Below are 18,998 nucleotides of genomic sequence, written 5' to 3'. Positions count from 1 at the left end.
AGAAAAAAAAATTTGGGTGACGTCACTTTCTTAACATCCGAACATCCAAACTTTGGTTTCGAACTTCAATACTATGTATGATGATGTGTGATGTGATGTATGATGATGTATGATAATGTATGATGTATGATGTATGATGTATGATGATATGATATGAGGTAAAATGCTTTTAGTTTTCAAATTTCATACAAGAACTGCGCACTTTATCTTTGCAGCCGATTTCAGATTCAAGCAGCCAGGCGCTTCGATAGTCAGCCGTTGACTCAAGATATATTCTTCGGTTAACGGGTCAGCTGATAACGCTGCCGTTCTGCGACAGTTGTATGATAAAAAATTTTTCCTCGTATATTTAGCTTGGAATCACTACACTGCGTTAAATACTGTCTTATATACGGAGCATCCATTTCTTCTTGATCAAAATCAGCGCATCCGTGATGTATTATAGTTACTCTGAATTTGTTTTCATCCGAACACTTATCGAAAAACAATTCTGCTTTTCTACCCAACGTAGATACTTCACTTGCGACCAGCTGAAACAGCGCTTCAATCCTATGCCTGCGAAAATTCAAGATCGAGAGAGTAAATGAAAAGTTGTCGGAATAATTATGAATAATAATGTTACGGAATACATCGAGCGCGTGTCGAATAGAATCCTATTTCGATAGGAATAATTGTTCTATTTTCATATTGTAGCCGTATTATTGTAGATAATCTAGTTTTTCTCCTGGAAAATTATAAAATTCATAGTATGCATTACGTATTAATCGTAATTGGATCATACAATTATAGTAATATCGTACATGGACCGCATTTACTTTTTGGTCTCTGCATCATCATTACATCTGATATATTATTATTTCTAATCTATGTACACATTCTTCTCTCGGGTACCTATACTCTAATTAAATCACTGTTTTGCTGCGAATTTTGAAAGAAATTTATTGTAATTATTAATTTCTTGTATCGCCGACAATTCGGTAAGTACACACAGGCTAAGTACTGGCTTGGGCTCACCATTGCGAAGACTGTGGTATTCGAAAGGCGAATGCAGCCAGCATCTTGTCGAAATCGGTAACTCTCAGATGTTTTGCAGCAAGTTCTCAACTCTACCGTTGGAACATCTCAGGGACCGCAAGCGCACGACGATATCCGGTTCTCACACCAAAGCCCAGTAGAGTCACTGTCTTTATATTCTTCGGTCAACGATGACGACGACGATGGTATTGGTGGCGGGGGGGGGGGGGGGGGGGGCGGTGGAGGAGGACAGGGTTGACGTTGACAAGGAGGACTAAGGAGGTCGGATGACGAAGGAGGTCGGTGGTGGGAGTAGGTGGTTGACGGAGGTTGGAGGTGCTCGACGGTTGTCGCGGCGTTTCGCGGTGGACGCTGTTACGCGTCTTCTCACGGGGATGATCGAGCTGATCGACATTTCTAAGTCGCAGTCGACAAGTAGTCTTGCATACTCACTTTGTACCGACTCAATCTCAAGCTTCCGTACCGGCACTACTTTAGTTGATACGAATGTCGGTGCGAGCTCGTCAGGTGGAGTCGATAGAGCATAATCCTCCTACGCTCCCAGACCCACTCGGGCCCACTTGTCCGTCGAAAACTAGTCACAAAAATTTACCCAGGGGCATCCGTCTTTATATTCTTCAGCCAACCGCGCGTGCGACTTCCAAGCCTGGGCATTTTCAGCGGGAAATTCAAAAGCATCAATCCAGCAGCACTCATATTTTTTATAGACAGCATAAAAATGAAGAAGAATAATCGGTTAGCGATACAGAAAGCAGAGATATCTCCGTGATACCGCAGGGTTGTGTGAATAAAAAACTTCTGTTTCAATACACCTCTCATTACATACGCGTATGTACTAGCCGGCACGGCAGACGTTGGCCTGCCCTTTCTGGTAGGTGCGCGATAATGCGTTGACAATATGCAAAATAAGGTATTAATCGCGACTTATCGGTTCTTAGTATAGCTATGACCCATCGTTTCGAGAGTACCAATGTATTGTACGAATATGATCTCAATCGGTCAAGTCGTTCAGAAGTTACACGATCACTAACAGATGCACCAAAGAATCATATATATATATGTATATATGTATGTATAAAGATATATCATTAAATCACTTTATTGTCACACGCCATGTCTCTATGGCATTGGGGGTATCTTTCATATCTGATAGTGTATTACACACACACACACACGCACACTCGCATACATATATGTATGTATATGTATACGTGTATATCAGATTACCGAATACAATCACTAACGCCTCATATATATTAAACATCCCGTCGAGATGCTGGTATAGCTCCATGTTTTCATTGTACACCTACTTCTCTCTCCTTTTCTCATCTGATCTCTTTTTGTCTCGCTTTCTTTCACGGTCATACACATATTAATAATATATATAATAATACATATACATATACAATAGCATATCATACTGCTGCACGTCTTTCTAATATTTTTATGTTCTTCTTCTTATTTTTCCTCTTTCTTTTCATCTTCTTCGAACGCGAATATACACATTCATATATAACACGAGAGGATAACATGTGATTATTTCCAAATCATCACATATTTACCGTACATATGTATTTCAGATTATTTATGATTCATTGGAAACATGTGGGTAGATGAGCCATCTTTTTGTTTCTTGGGAAATTTTTACCATTACTCTTTGTTGCGGAGCTATACCAACGCATCGCTTCGGGTTGCTAAAATGATCAGTAGAATCTTCGTATTCACTAATAATAATAATAATAATAATAATAATAACTACAATGATGACAAAAAAAAATAATAATAATGACAACAACAATAATAATAATGATAACAACAACAACAACAACAATAATATTAGTTATATCGTAACGATTCGATAAGTTTGCATGGCATTTTTTTTTCGTTTTTGTTCCTTACTTCCTTTTTTCCTCCTCTCAAAATTTAGAAATTTTGAGGGTAAGAGAAAAAAATCATACTTTTCAAAAAATTATATAGGTATATTGTACAAGCTTTATAATAAACTATCAGAAGATTTCCAAGACGAATCTCAACTCTAACAATGTGTCGAATATGTTCCACTCATAATTATAATATTCGAACAATAATTCAGGTCGTTATTATTACGATTATGACCATTATTGGTTATTTATTCTTCTTTCTTTCATCGTCATTATCATCGTGGTAGTGATTCTTTTAATTTGTTTTTTTTTTTTAATTTCTTTTCTTTAATAATAATCAACAAGGTGTGTGATTTGTTTGTTTCGTTTCGAAAATTTTGATCGACCAATCCTCGCCGTAAATGTGTTCAAATTGCTGTACATATTGTATTATCCTATATAAATCATGCAGTGTGTAACGTTGAGGAATGGTATTGGATTTGAGATTTACATTTTTCTTCCTAATAATATAATTTTCGGCGAAACAGAGTTCCAGAAGGATGAAAAATTACAAAATCGTGAACATTTTTTTTTTTTACCTTCCCTTCTCCTCGTCGCCTCTGTTTCCTGCAATTCAATTAATAATGTTTCTTGCCCTTTTTCTTATTTTTTTTTTTTGATTCCTTTTTTCTTCCAACCTCGAGAATGAGCCGATCAATTCTTACAACTTTCGGATACAAGGTAATAATAATATTATAATAGATCATATTATTATAATATATAGGTACAAGGTACGAGGTTTTCTATATACTACGATCGACATGTTATTTTTTCTTTATACAAGGTAGCATATCGGTTATAGTAATAGTAGTAATAGTAATTGTATAGTAATAATAGGTAATAATAACTTCGTGGAATTTTTTGTTCAATTTTTTTTTGTTCGTTTTTTCTTTCCCTGGTTTGTTTTCTTCTTTTCACTAGCGCTTGCGCGCGGTAGATATTTCATTTTGTATATGTGTATGTACACACACACACACACACACCCACACACCCACCCACATATGTAGGTATACATTATATACTAATATTACGTACAGTTTATTTTTTATACTCAATATGAATTCGATATCAATAATCGTAATAATAATGATATCGTGATAATCTAGTTATAAAGTTTTTGGCTCACTAGGTGTGTATGTTATCTTTATTTATATATGCAATGTATGTAATATAATTACAAGTTTATTTTTTTCCTTTATTTCTTTGATTTGAAAAAAAAATTTCCATCTTGACAAAAGTGGTACTCCGTGGCTGTTTATATTTAGTATGAATCTACATAATAACAACGTTTAGCGTGTGTTTCTTTTCTTCTTCTTCTTATCCTCGTTTTCACAACAGTTATTGTGTATTTATAATATACATGTTATGTATATACAGCAAGTTTCTTCCCACCTTGATCTACTTTCATCGAGGTCTTGATCTTTTGCATATTACTTTTTTTCATCATCATTGTAATGATACTGATTTTACATCATCTTATTCATGTATGTATGCATATGTATACTTTTGTATTACATATCATAGTTAATTATATCATAGGTACAAATTCAGATATTCAGTTTGTGTACGCTTACGTCTATATAACATACATATACGAATTATCCATTATTATTATCGGTTACGTACATATTGTGAACAATATTATACTTATCGTTAGTTACACTTACTAATCGGTTAACCAATCAATCAATTAATTAATAAATTAATTGTAAGAACTAAGTATCTATGTACAATTTACAAATCGTGGACGACGAGAAATTCAAAACACTCAATAATTTAAACCCATGATGTTAAATACATAACAGATTTTTATATGACACAGAAAATAAAAAAAAAAAAAAAAAATGAATCACGAATTTCCATGTTCTATGAGTCTCCAGATTCTTTGGAAATGATCTGCATAGGAATAAAATTCAGGCGAGTCATCTGTAAAATTACATGAAAATTAGGAAAAAGTGAAGTGTAATTTGTATCAATGTAAAGGAAAAAAAACATATATCCGATCCATGGGATTATTCGAAATTTCGATTATTTCCAATTGGAATTGCAATATATATAAAGCGATAGCATTACATGTTATTCTTGATCAATATTATTGTTTGTTTTTTCTTCCTGTATTCTTTAAAACATAACATTTGTAAATTTTGACATCGTGTATAATATATAGAATGTACGTACGTATATTGTTTTATATCCAACTTTCACGTAGAAAACAATCTTTCTACTGGGTCTAGTTATTATTATTATCATGATCATCAACATTATTATTATTATTATTATTATTATTATTATTATTATTATTATTATTATTATTATTATTATTATTATTTATTTATTTATTTATTTTTTTTTTGGTGATGTTACCACTGTTAGTATCGTTATTATTCATTTTTGTGATTTTTCTTCTCTTTTCTCCGTTTCGGATTTCCTTGATCTATATCGTATATATGTATATGAGAGCGTTTCAGAATAAAAAAAACTTTTCATTTCGCTCGCACTTGCAGTCTGAGAAGCTTGTTTTAGACGAAAAAAAGGGCCGCTCAAAAGATGAGGTCCGTAGCTTGTGTGGAATAGCTGCCGAAATCGCATTTTGTGATAAAAATCATGAAAATTCCATTTCTGTGTCATTTCGGCAAGAACATTTCTTTTATGGCGGCTAGAAAATTTATTTTGGGCCTTGAAAAGAGTTTCCATGGAATATGACCTTGATTGATTATGGAAAAGAGTAACAAAATGAAATTGTACCGAATGATGTCAAATTGAAAATTATTCAAGCGATCAGACATAGAGACGGTTCAGAAAAAGTCTCAAAGCGAATTGAAATTAAAGAGAAAGATTGGACGACACTGCTTGCTAAGGATGTGTAATTTTATTACAAAAAAATTCTTCCTCCTCTTTGAGCTATTCAACTTGAAGTCCGATTCTCTTGTTGTAAGTCCCGAGTTATGGTGAACACACAAAAGCGTCAATAACTCTACGGACGTGAAGAAAAATGGTCTAAACAGGTAAAATTAATCGATTACTCACTATTTTATATCCAAAAATCGCAAATAACTTTTTTAAAGGACAGAAAAAAAAAATGCTCATGCCAAAATGGCACGGAAATGGAATTTTCATGATTTTTATCACAAAGTCTGATTTCGGCAGCCATTCCACGTAAGCTGCAGACCTCATCTTTTGAGGGGCTTATTTTCTTTTGTCTAAAACGTGCTTTTCAGAGTGTAAGTACGAGCGAGATCAAAATTCTTTTGATTCTGAAACACTCTATCATGTATTTTATATTTATTTACCAAATTATTGAACTTGTTATTTATGTGATGGGACCGTTATATATCATGTATGTGGTATACAAAGTGATTAATTACCAAAGTTCGGGCAGGATATGCAATAATTTATGTTTTTTTTTCTCCTTGCATTTATGCATTCGATAGATATCTATATGTATAGGTATGTATGATATATTTACACGGGGTTCATTTCAAAACTGAATGAAAACCGAAATAGAAAACGAGAGACAGGTATATATGTAGATAGATAAGGTTTATTATGCCCGTGGCAATGTCGGGCAAAAAAATCAGAGAGAGAAAGAGAGAGAGAGAGAGGAAAGGAGTCACAGAAAATAAATGGAAGAATGAATTTTTGTCGTGGTTTTTGTTTCCATTCGTTCACGGTTCATTTGATCTTTGTTTCTGTCTCTGTCAATGCAAAACATTTTCTCAAATATTTTAAACAGCGAAGACTTGTTTTATCTTTTTTTCGTATTTCCATTTCTTCTTTCTTTTCTCGTTCCTAAGCGCAGAACAAGATTAAAATAAAATGAGACATGACAAGCTGGAAAAAACAGTTTTTTGCGATACTTTTCATCAAAAAAGAACAAATGTTGGTTTATCGATAGGAAAAATAAAAAAAACACCAGTAATGAAAAAAAAGAATAAGTTTCAATTGTAAAAAGAAAAAAAGTATGAAAAAAACTAAGAATTATTAAAAACTCAAAATTTCTACATTTTTTTCTCAATACCTAAATAAACTCGGAAAAATATCATAATCGTTAATTTAGAAATAGTAATAAAGAGAAGAAAAAGTCTAGATTTGTGGGTCAAACATTAAAAATCGATTCACCGGAACCGGAAGTTTGAATTAAACGGTACATGGCAATTTTTCGTGCCTATCATATCGTTGTGAGATCCTGTAAGTTTCAGATTTTTTCATCGAGCCGTATCCGAGATCATCGCAGGTGTTTGTATGGCCGACCGACAGACGGACATTACACTAAACACCTGTTTCTTGGATTCTAGAGGTTCGAAAACCAAAGGTGATGCAAAATTAAAATTATCGATCAAAAAGAGAGAAAAAAAAGCAGAAAAAAAAAACCAAAATTAATCATTGGAGCAAATAACTTTGTGAAGAGCAAACGCGATGGTGTGTTGTAATTGCCCTTTCTTTATATGCAGTGCGTATTACATAATACATAATTATTAATACTATTATAATATTTACGAGGATGTAAATAAAACCTTGTTCTGCATTAATTTTTGCTTCTTTAACTTTTTTATTATATAATAATGGAGATGATAATAGCAATAACAGTAATAATGCCAATAACGATAATAATGATATAATCATGCTCGTATTACAGAATATATATATGTGTCTGCACCTGACAGATTTCGTCCCACTGAAATTCAACTGAAGTTACACTTATAGATTTCACGGTGTAGTTAAGAATATTTTACACTGTATTTTCGATGTAACTACATTAAAAGCATACCAAAGTCCCACCGAAAAATCACTGAAATAAAAATTTTCTACTCCACCACTACAATAACATTGAAATCGAAAAGATTTCTTACCCCCCTCACCCCCCCCTGAAATTATACTGAATTCTAAATTCATACTTATAACTGAAGTCACGCTTGAAATCTACTGAAATTGCGGAAATATTTTATTTAAAAAATGTTAAGAAAAAAGCAATACGGAACGCTTTATTATCAATATGTAATACAGAATACTTTAGTAACAACAGTATCGACAGAAGTTATAGAGTAAAGGAAAAAGATCTAGATGAGACTCGGAATTAAAGAAAGGAGCAACGGGAATATGCTAGAACAGAGAAAGAGTATATCAAGAGAGTAGTCAGTCAGTCTGGGAGCTTCAGTAATTCAGTAAGTGTTAAGTCTTCAGTCAGTGTAAATGTGATGTAAGAAACGATACAAATAAAGTACGTCATCAATAGATAAAGAAACCACGCTTCATGTATTGAATCCTTTTAGTGTTATTTTGATGTTACCGCAGTGGGAAAATTTTACAACTTTACCGAAGAATTGAATGGAATTTGAGTGATTGAAATATCCTGAAACATCACTCTAATATTACTGATTTAAGGACCCACTGAAAAAACACTGAATAACACGGTGGGACCGAATCCGCCAGACTGTGTATTGTATGAGAAATGTACTTTAAACCTCTATAATATTATACATTCATTTTTAATATTTTTTCACGATACTTACGTGGGTTTGTTTGTTTTTAATTTGTTTTCCGGCCCAGGCATGAAAAATAAGTCACTTTTTGACACTGGTTTTCGATCCGACCAGTGCCATTTTATACCTAACCTCAAAACTGTGGTAAATACCTATATTAGTATATTCTCTACCAAGGGCGAGAAGTGGTTCTTTTTTGCCCGCGTGTGGAGTTTACAGTCCAAGTCGCGGGCTCGCAAGCATAAGCGAAACGAGAACTTATTCCGAGACGGAGGCGAGTGATGCAATCACACGAAGGAAAAAGGCGCCTTTGCCCCTGTTTCATACAATATTTTTTGTAACGCATGTATGGACTTGGCTTTTTTTCTGCCAAAAATCGGAGATCAAATGACATTGATCAACAAATTGGTATTTATATATATATATATATATATATATATATATATATATATATATGTATATATTCAATTAACTAATAATTGCAATATATATATTTAATTAGTATAAAAGTGAAAAGGCAAAAAAGTAACTTTATTGCCGGCTCCGGAACAAATGCGGGCAAAAATAGTGTATTGTGTGACGAGGGACGAAAGTTGGCGAATGCGACGAGTGTGAAGTTTGCGTCCGAGCAAAGTGAGGGCGGCAACCACTCGAGTTGCCATCGCTAACTTTGGGCCCGAGTCACACGATAGTTTTGATCAGCGGGGTGACACTCAACGCTTTAGTATGGGACCCTTATTCGACAACCTATTGTAAAGCATCAACACCTGAGTCGAGCTGAGCGATGAAGTAACCAATGGTTACTAGAACTTTTGAGTTTTCCCCCACGTTTGTTGGTAACACAAATTTTTCGTAACGCACTCTCGAGATAGAAAAGCAAACAAATTTCCATTGCTACCACTCTTACTAGTCAATTTCCTTTTTAGCATTTACTTTTGTTGCTGTGGTAATAGAATGTCATAAGTTCTGAAATAAGAAAGTGAAAGGGGAAAGTTGTGTTACTCCGATACTTTTGATAACAGAGGAATGAAAAGTGGTAGGACTTAACGTGGTAGTTTTGTGGGACACGAGTGGTGAATCTATTCTCCCTAGGGACGAAATTGAAGCAATTGTAGACTGCGCATGCGTGAACCTATCTTTACAACACTCAGCTGAAATTGATTACTTTTGTCACGCTAAGCTGCCACGCAAAGCCCCACTTTTCACGCACGTGTGATAAAAAGTAAATTTTTTGCCCGCTGTAGATTTTCATGCCCGTCGTCGTAAAACAGTTACTTTAGTGTCGTATTTAAGGCAAAAAAAAAAAAAAAAATAATTGTCTTTATACTGCAATTTTGATGCGCCGTTCGAAGTGCGCATCTTATACTGCTGTATAACTGACTTTATACGGCAATTCTAACTTCTGTTGCGCGGTCCATGGTAGGGATCTCAACTGGCGTCAAAGTGACTTTTCATGCTTTGCCGCAAAAAATATTGTATGAGGCGTGCCCGTAAAGTGTTTTTCTCTCTTCCTCTCTCCTCCACCCTCCCTTCGAGCAAGTAAAACAGCATTTCTTTTTCTTGGTTTCTTTCATCTTTTTTCATTTGTTTGTTATCAATTCCAATTTAAGCATGTAATATATTTATACGTATGATAATAATAATAATGATAATAACAACAATAATACTAACGATGATGATGATGATAAATACATTACATGGACAGTCTGTATATATAACTTCTTCCGTTACCCTTATTATCATAGGTATACCTATACCATTATAACACATATTAAACCGGGACTTTACGTGGATGCGCAACATACCTGTAAGAATCCATAGACTTATAAAGATAGACTGAGCGCTCTCATGAGCCGCTTGAAGCAAACATTTAAAGGACAGAAATATGCCGGTAGTACTCCTTTCTCTCTCTGACGATATTTGTGGCGGGGATCGAGGCGGTAGAGGAGAATGAGGCGAAATTATGCGCCTATGTGTATAGCTGTTCCACTTCCACTGCTCCGTTGTCTCCCACCGTGACGCCGATTGAAAAGAGAGAGTAGTACTCCCGGTATATCACTGTCCTTTATATGTAATTGTCAGTGCCTCTTATAGGAGCGCTCAGTCTATCTTTATAAGTCTATGTAAGAACCACTCTGAGCAGCTCCGAGTTTTGCCGGGGTGACATTAGCCGCGCGCCAGCCGCTTCAATCCAAACAATCCAGACCTGTGTACTCTGTATTGCCTATAACTAGGGGTCCTTATTATGCGCATCCACCTAATGTCACAGCATGTATACATACATGAGTCGCGAATCACCGTCATCTTCACATTTACACAAAGCTTAGCGATAGATCATGATGACTATTATTGGTACTATTGTTGTTGTTGTTATTATCGTTGTTATTATAATTATTATTGTTACTGTTGTTGTTATTGTAATTATTATTATTATCTTTATTATTCTTATTATTATTTCTTCTATCGTTATCATTATTATTATTACTATGACTTTTTCAATCATGTTTCTTTCTAAGTTTTCTCGTTATGATTTATCACGCATTTAATATAATTTGACTCGGTATAGTTATTATTATCATCTCTATACAATAATTACTTTTTCATCAGATTTTTTCCTCACCTTCGTTATTGCATTTAAATGAAAAATTCTCGGCATCTGGGCAGAATTATTTTACATTTAAAATTTGTGTTTTCTTTTTCAATACCATTTTTAGTTATAGGTTATGATTACTATTATGGTTGGTATTATTATTATTATTATTATTATTATTGTTATTGTTATTGATATTACCTCACCAATCATGATTTCTCTTAAATCTTCTCATGAATTATTTATCACGCGTTTAATATAACTTGACGCGGTATAAGTGTTATCATCATTGCCATATCATTATTATTAAATACAGTTGTCATTACTTTTTCGACAGATATTTTCCTCACATCCATTATTGCATTGAAATGAAAAATTTTCGTCAGCTCGGCAGAATTAAATATTTCTGAAATTTGTAATTTTTTCCCCGTAACCGTCTTTCTAAGATCCATTTTTCTTTGCTCGTCATCGAGTCAATCATATTACTAATGATAGTAATAATAAAAGTAATAGTAATAATAATAATAGTTACTATACTATTATACTATTGATAATCGTGTTTTATAATGAAATCTCATAATATACGTAGACGAGGTGCATGATGCTGTGGATTATCATTATTATGAATACTGTTTTTTACTGTTATTGTTACGTATACACATACAGACAGAGAATCATGAACGGGTAATTTTGCGACCGAATGGATCACGTTGGCAATGCAGATCAGCCTCTAGCTGCTTCAACAGTGACAGTGGAGGCTGAATCTGCATTGCCAAACGTAACCGAACTGGTCGAAAAATTAGCCTTCTAAGATTCTGTGCGCACATGTGTACTCCCGCAGAGTGAAAAAGGTTAGTTTTCGCGGATTGTATCGTAGTAGCACGGGAAAGTCGTCTCTTGGCATCAGTAAAAAGTGTGCCAAAAGCAAAAATTTACAACAGATATTTTCTGTTCTGGCAAACTCCATAACGTTTTTAATTTTTTAACATGGGCTTGAAATGGAGAAAAGTCCCCAAAAAGACCGGTTAGCACTGAAGAATATATGAAAACCTACCGGGTGATTCGATTTCATCCCCCCCTGCGCATTCTCGAAGCGAAAAGAATGTAGCTTTCGTTTGACGTATTAAAATTTAAAATATCTTGCTTAGTTTCGGAGATATGTGCATTTGAAAAGTTATTTTTTTTCAGAAGAAAATTAAAAAGTGACAAAAAAAATTGAATTATGAACAAAGAACCGCCGAAATGACCAAGTAGCACTAGAAAGACTTCATGAAAGCTCGACGATTCGATATTCAAATATCTCGTTTATTTCCTGAAATACGCGCGCGTTAAAAGAATGTGCATACACATACACTGTGTATATTTAAATTTTTTCCGGCAAATTACTTTTAACGCGCTCGTATTTCAGGTAATGGACGAGATATTTGAAATGAAAGCCAAATTCTTGTTAGAACTTTCATGAATTATTTCTAGAGCTACCAGGTGATTTCGGCGGTTGTTTGTTCTTAATTAATTTTTTTTTGTTACCAATTTCTAATTTTCTTCCCAAAAAACTTTATTCTTCAAATGCTTATACCGGGACAATCTCTTGAAACTTGAAAATCAACTGCGCATGCGCCAAAAATTCAATCTCATTGGTCGGCGAAATCTTCTCGCAGCGATATTTTTGTCTGCGATGCAGGCGGGCCAACGTACACAAAATGTGTACATTTGCATGCTCGAAGAGCATAAGCATTAAATTCCGACCGTTCTTCGAAGAATCAACTTTCCGACCCAATAACAAATGCTTCCCAAACCCTTCCGAGTCACTACCTCAATTATTTAAGATTTTAACCTTGAAAATTCGTATCAACTAAATCGCCGCCAGAAACAGTTTGACAGCTGAAACTCGGGATGGTCAGGCTGCACGAACAGCCGATAAAACTCGCGCATGCGCGGTTGATTTTCAAGTTTCAAGATATCGTCCCGGTATCTCCAAAACTAAGCAAGATGTTTTAAATTTTAATATGTCAAACGAAAGCTAGGTACGTTCTTTTCGCTTCAAGAAAGCGCAGGAGTGCTAAAAACGAATCACCCGGTGAGTTTTTATGCATTTTCAGTGCTGATTGATCGTTCTCGTTTTTTTCTCTATTCGAACCTCGTGTTAAAGAATTCAAAATTTTAATTCGTTTGCCGGAACCGAAGATATCGATTCCGAATTTTTTTCTTTCGCACACTTTTTTCAGTGATGCCAAGACGCAACTTTCCCGCGCGATACAATACGCGAAAATTGATCTTTTTCATTTCGCCCTAATGTGTACGTATCGCAATACATTTGTTTCTATGCCTTTCCTGTTTTTTTCGCAACAATTCGTCATATTCGGTATAACTGCAATTGCTTTAGAATCTACGTATTTTTTGATCTAGCGTTATTTTTCGATAGATTTTTAATTTTGGAAATGTTTGAACTTTCATTTATCGATTGTTTGTTTGTTGTCAGGATACGTCATATTATTATAGTTTTGATCTTGTATGTATATGTATACATATGTATATATATAATACATAATGTATAATTCACACGTGCTACGTGCTTATTCTTATTGTATATACAAATTGTTACATGTAATATTTATGTACACCAGTGCCACGTGTCTGGAGTGTCACCTGTGGCGGTAGATTTTCGTGTTTTTACTTCTATTTCGTTTTTTAATAGTTTTTTGTTTTCAATCGGTTCCGATCTCACTGAAACAAACGCAACAATCACAATACAACGTTAATTCGAGCCATTCGTATGAACAAAGAGGAAATAAAGAAAAGGTTCAAGAAAGAAAAAAAAAAAAAAAACAACAGCAACAGTAGTAAAAAAGTTCAAAAAAGTACTCAAATTTTTGTCAGCCAGCTGCCACGAATAAGAATAAATATAATAAATAAACAAATATATATTAGTCACATCAACAATAACGATGACAACAATAATAATAATAACAACAATATTATCACTGCATAGGAATAATTTTTTCAGTTCCGGATGCAGAGGAAAAAGCTTGTCGGACAGAGAAAAAAAACCGCATACATTATAATATCTTAAGAGACGAATTTGCAAATTAGCGTCTTTTTGGTTGCATTGTGCAAATTTTCCAAAACAGGAAAAAGATGAAAAAAAAAAAATAAAATATTGATAATAATAATTCGTAACGGTGGTTGCTAAAATATTTTTCCTGCTGCTCTGTATAATCATATAGAGATTTTGATTCCATGCGTGGGAAAAAGTCCAACCGAAAAAAAGGATAACGAATCGAAAAATATACGGCAAAGATAATATTTTAATAATAATATGATAATATTTTTTTTTCCTTGGTTTCTATTCTTGATTGTGTACCGTCGCTATTTTTGTTTACTTTGTATCATCCATATGTATATGGGGCAGTCCATACTATTTCGACTTGGGTCTGAACCTTGACCTCTTTGATTTGACCCTCCATTTTGTATATGAATCTTCTCACTTTGAAAGGGACTCACTATTTTTTAAGATTTCTTCAACACGGTTTGAATTTTCTATAATTTTCCGAAACCATCTTATTGATCGACACAATTTAAAAAATTGTAAAATCGTGTATCAGATATCAACATTTTAACGCTTAGAGCTGGAGTGGGGAGATTTTTCCTTCTTCCTCTTTTCATGCCTTTTCCGAAAAAAAACGTGAAAAAATTTGGAAGCGGGATTCATTTTACTATGGATGATTGCTGAAACATTTTCATATGTCACACCGGATTTTTGAAAATTTTCACACACGATGTTTTCGAATTTTGTTAAATTTTTAAATTGTGTCGGTCAATAACATGGTCTTGAAAAATTGTAGAAAACTCCAACCGTGTCAAACAAACCTAAAAGAACAATCGAGTGTCTTTCAAAGTGAGATGATCATATCAAAAATCATGGGTCAAATCAGAAAGGTCAAATTTCAGACCCAGTTCAAAATGGTACCGACTGCCCAATATCCATATATATATATATATATATATATATATACATGACATATGAATATTTGATACGTTTTTGTGTATGCTATGATAAATTCTTTACTCGAAGATTTCGTGACGAAATATCAGTTATTATCATTATTACTATTATTACTATTATTATTATTATTATCACTATTATTATTATTATTATTATTATCATTATCATCATCATTATTATTATTATTACATATTTTCATTACTCAACGTTTGCTGCTCTATGTATACAGAGACCTTTTTTGTTTGTTCGTCTTCCATCTTCATCGTTCATTGGTACATTCATGGTATAATATAACATAATATTACAATATGCCTATAATGCATAAAAAATATTCTTTTGCGCGGCGCCTGGCTGATGACTTTTTTTCAAGTTTTGTTTTCTTTCGAAAGAAAACATTGATTCAACATATATTATACATGTATATACGTTATAATTATATATAGGTATTAGAATGTTTCAGAAATAAAATTCGCAATTTTTCAACGTGGTGCCCCCTAAAATGTTTGTTGAAAAGATGAGCATTTCATGTTATGTAGAAGATCGTCTCAATTTCTTTTTGAATTGATGAAGAAGAGTAACAAGCAAAATTTTTCTTATTGCTTACGTCAACCGAAATACTAATTTACGTCTTAAGCAAGACCCGTACTTATAATATTCGGTCTTGTCTTAAACAAACTTTAAAGAGTGCCATGTTAAAAAATTATTATTTTTTCCCCTGAAACACGCTGATAGTTATATATACAGTGTTAAAAGAAATAAATTGATGAGAATAAAGAATAATATCTTGGAAGGAAATTATTTCTACTATTATTACACTTTACTTATATTCACTGCAGACCTACCCATAATACATAATATACATATGTGTACATATATGTATATATATATAAATATATATATACATAAACTTGTGGAATAAGACTCCGAATACGGTATGACGACTTACATTGGAAATTAAATTTTCAACGATAATTTGAAATCGATCCTATTGTAATCGTTATCGAAATCACTGTTATTCAGTTTTTCCACTCACTTTTTTCCGTTCTCTATCTGTTAAATCATACTGATAGCATAAAAAAAAAAAACAGTTCGAAGAAAAATGATTTCATTCTTGTTGTAATTTTTTCAACTTCTCTTTTACTCGTATGATCATTTTTTTTTTTCTAATTGTACAACAGTAATAAAGTAAATACTGATTAAGTAAAGGAAATACAGAGGATTTATTAATTATTTTCAAGCATAAGATTATATCGTAGGTGATTTGTGCCTTTCTGCATGACATGGTTCATCGATATTTTCGACGTAGAACAAACAATGAGTTGATTTTAGACAAAAGAAAAGAAGGAACGAAAGACCAAAATATACTATGAAGAATATTCTCTTTCCGATATACATACTTTCGAATTTTTATCAATGATAATCTTAACAGTAATAACAACTTTTTAATCTATCGTTCCCATTTTACGATTCAGCGCAGTTTTGGGAATATTAATGAATGTAGGTATAAAATGTGTAGAATTTTACGTTATTTGTTTATTTGTTCCATTCCTTTACAAACTTTTGTGTATAATTATAATTCTTGAGTCACATCGGGAGCGGTGCGATTGTTGGTACGTTTTTTCTCGAGCTCTTACATTGCGTAGAAAAAAGTTTTCGGTATTTTGGATATTGCTGATATCAAGTAAAGTAACCGCCTAACTTTTTCAAAGAAAAAAAAAAAAAAAATATTCAGAATTTTCCCTGAGCGGATCAGGTGGAAAATTAACGCGCAGGAATAATTATCCAGCTAATTTTTTTGCGTATAACTAGAAAATCCGATTGTATTCACCGTATTCAGAGTCTGCATCAATGATCAATTTTTATTTTTCATTTTCGATGTATATATATGCGTATGTATGTACGAATAGGTGAATCTCGGTTATAAATGCATACGGGGGTATATTGTATAGTATAATGTGTGCATTTTCATATACAGGGAACCGGGTTTCATTTACAGCATGGGAGGGCAGGAAGAAAGATTGAGGGTATCAGGTTGCAGGGCGAGCATACACGTGGGATCAAACGATTTTTATTGCGCTTTTTGAAAAAATTTCATACTTTCGGCGTCGTTTATTTTTTTCATCATCCTCCGTTTTGCAACCCACTCAATGCATTTAATTTTCTTCGCACCTGGGATTTATTTTCACTCAATTATTCGATTACCTTGTTCACTCAATAGTTTATTCGCTTCTTCATTTCTTTCATTAACGTTTCATTTTCGCGAATTTTTACAACGATGTATTCATTATGAAATTATTCTATTTTTTTCGAATGAAATTACGAGTCTTTACGGTAGTTCGTTGGCCAGCAAGAAAATAAAGGGGAAGCAAGAAATTGAAAAGTAAAGAAAAAAATTGAGAAAAAAATTATACTGCAACGACCTCACTAAATATTGGCATGAAATTACGTTTATAGATACATATGCATAAGATATTATATCGACGCTCATTTTAATTGTATGTATATATAGTTATGTATATATGTAATATATACCTTAAATCCTGAATACCCGTAACAGACTAATAATCCGCGTGTATTAATTATTTCACGCGTTGGTTTTAATACACTGCACATATAATTTTCCTCCAGTTTTTTCGTTTTCACTTTTCATTCGATTTTTCTATACTTTATTTCCTATTATTATCAAATATTTCACGATTGTTCAATTCAACGTTCGTATTTTTTATTTTTTATTTTTTTTCAACGCGGACGATAATAATGATTATTACGATATTATTGTTTTTACCGCTACGTATACATTACATAATATAAGCTTCATAGCTGTTATATTATGAAATTTGAAAAAATGCCAAATCAATCTACGAATCAGCGCGATCGTTATTTTTCTCCTTATATTCTTCTCATCTGTTTTGTTAATGTGACATTGAAAGGGGTTACAGATGGAAAGAAAAATGAAGGAAAAAGCGTGTAAAATATTTGCAACAAAAATTATTCTTTTTCAAGTTTGTTGAACGTTGATCTTTCTTCCTTTTGAAAATTCCATAATCAATATCTATTTTAGTGTTTCTCAATTTTGTTATTCTGTTCATTTATCCGACGATAATAATTAATTTAGAGTTATAATTCAAATCAGTATAATGAACATTGTTGCTTTCTTGTTATGATTATGATCATCATCACCGTTAAGGATATTATATTATTATTACTATTACTATTATTATTATTATTATTATTATTATTATTATTATTGTTGTTGTTGTTGTTGTTGTTGTTGTTGTTGTTGTTGTTGTTGTTGTTGTTGTTGTTGTTGTTATTATCATCATCATCATCGTCATCATCATTATTATTAGTATTAGTATTGTTATTATTTTTGTTTTTATTATTAAGGTTTTGTAATTGTTGTTGTTTACGGTGGTGGTGGTGGTGGTGGTAATGGTCGCGGTGTTAGTGTCGTTTTTTTTTTGTTACTGTGATAATCGTTATTTTTATTACATCGTAAATGGTCTACTTGAGAATGATAGTCGGTTTTATTGTAGTGAGGGACGCGTCGACCCCCAGAATAAGCTTCAGAGTTTTAAGGATTCAAGGGAAGCGGCGGATGAACGACGGGATAAACCGAGTGACGGAGGACCACTGACCAGGGACGTAGTTCCGAATAGTTTGTACCACCCGATCACAATGTTAGAGAGGTCAAGATCGTCCAACATGATCTGCGCCACACCCATGAACACTTTTTTACCCTCTATCCGGCCGTAATCGCCCCAGACGGTCACCTGCGCAAACACGAAAACAATATACAAAAGAAAACGGAATTGTTTTCGCGTTTTTCACGTTAAATATATTTTGATATTGCCTTCTTCGAATCTGTAATATTAAAAAAATTGATGGAAAATGATCCATTTTTTTTCAACTACCTTTGCAATCTAACATTGACGGTGATGTTCCATCAATTCTTTTTTTCATTAACGTTT

At 33.2% G+C, this 18,998-nt stretch overlaps 1 protein-coding gene across 14 annotated transcripts in view; it reads right to left on the bottom strand.

Annotated features, from left to right (window-relative positions):
• Nucleotides 1–3,401: 3,401 nt before the first annotated feature.
• Rim (Rab3 interacting molecule) overlaps nucleotides 3,402–18,998 on the bottom strand; it is an 84,524-nt gene continuing 68,927 nt past the window's right edge. For 13 of the 14 annotated variants that reach the window (XM_069136018.1, XM_046629935.2, XM_046629930.2 and 10 more), the window contains one exon: nucleotides 16,541–18,800. In XM_069136018.1, the coding sequence (XP_068992119.1) occupies nucleotides 18,594–18,800 (207 nt within the window). In that variant the 3' untranslated portion in view covers nucleotides 16,541–18,593. Of the gene's footprint in view, nucleotides 13,749–16,540; nucleotides 18,801–18,998 lie in introns of those variants that run through there. The other variant, XM_046629938.2, reaches the window with a different exon arrangement.

This window comes from Neodiprion pinetum, chromosome 5, assembly GCF_021155775.2.
Source record: "Neodiprion pinetum isolate iyNeoPine1 chromosome 5, iyNeoPine1.2, whole genome shotgun sequence".
Taxonomy (NCBI): domain Eukaryota; kingdom Metazoa; phylum Arthropoda; class Insecta; order Hymenoptera; family Diprionidae; genus Neodiprion; species Neodiprion pinetum.
The sequence above is the reverse complement of the archived record's forward strand: the minus strand, read 5'-3'. Positions and strand labels throughout refer to the sequence as shown.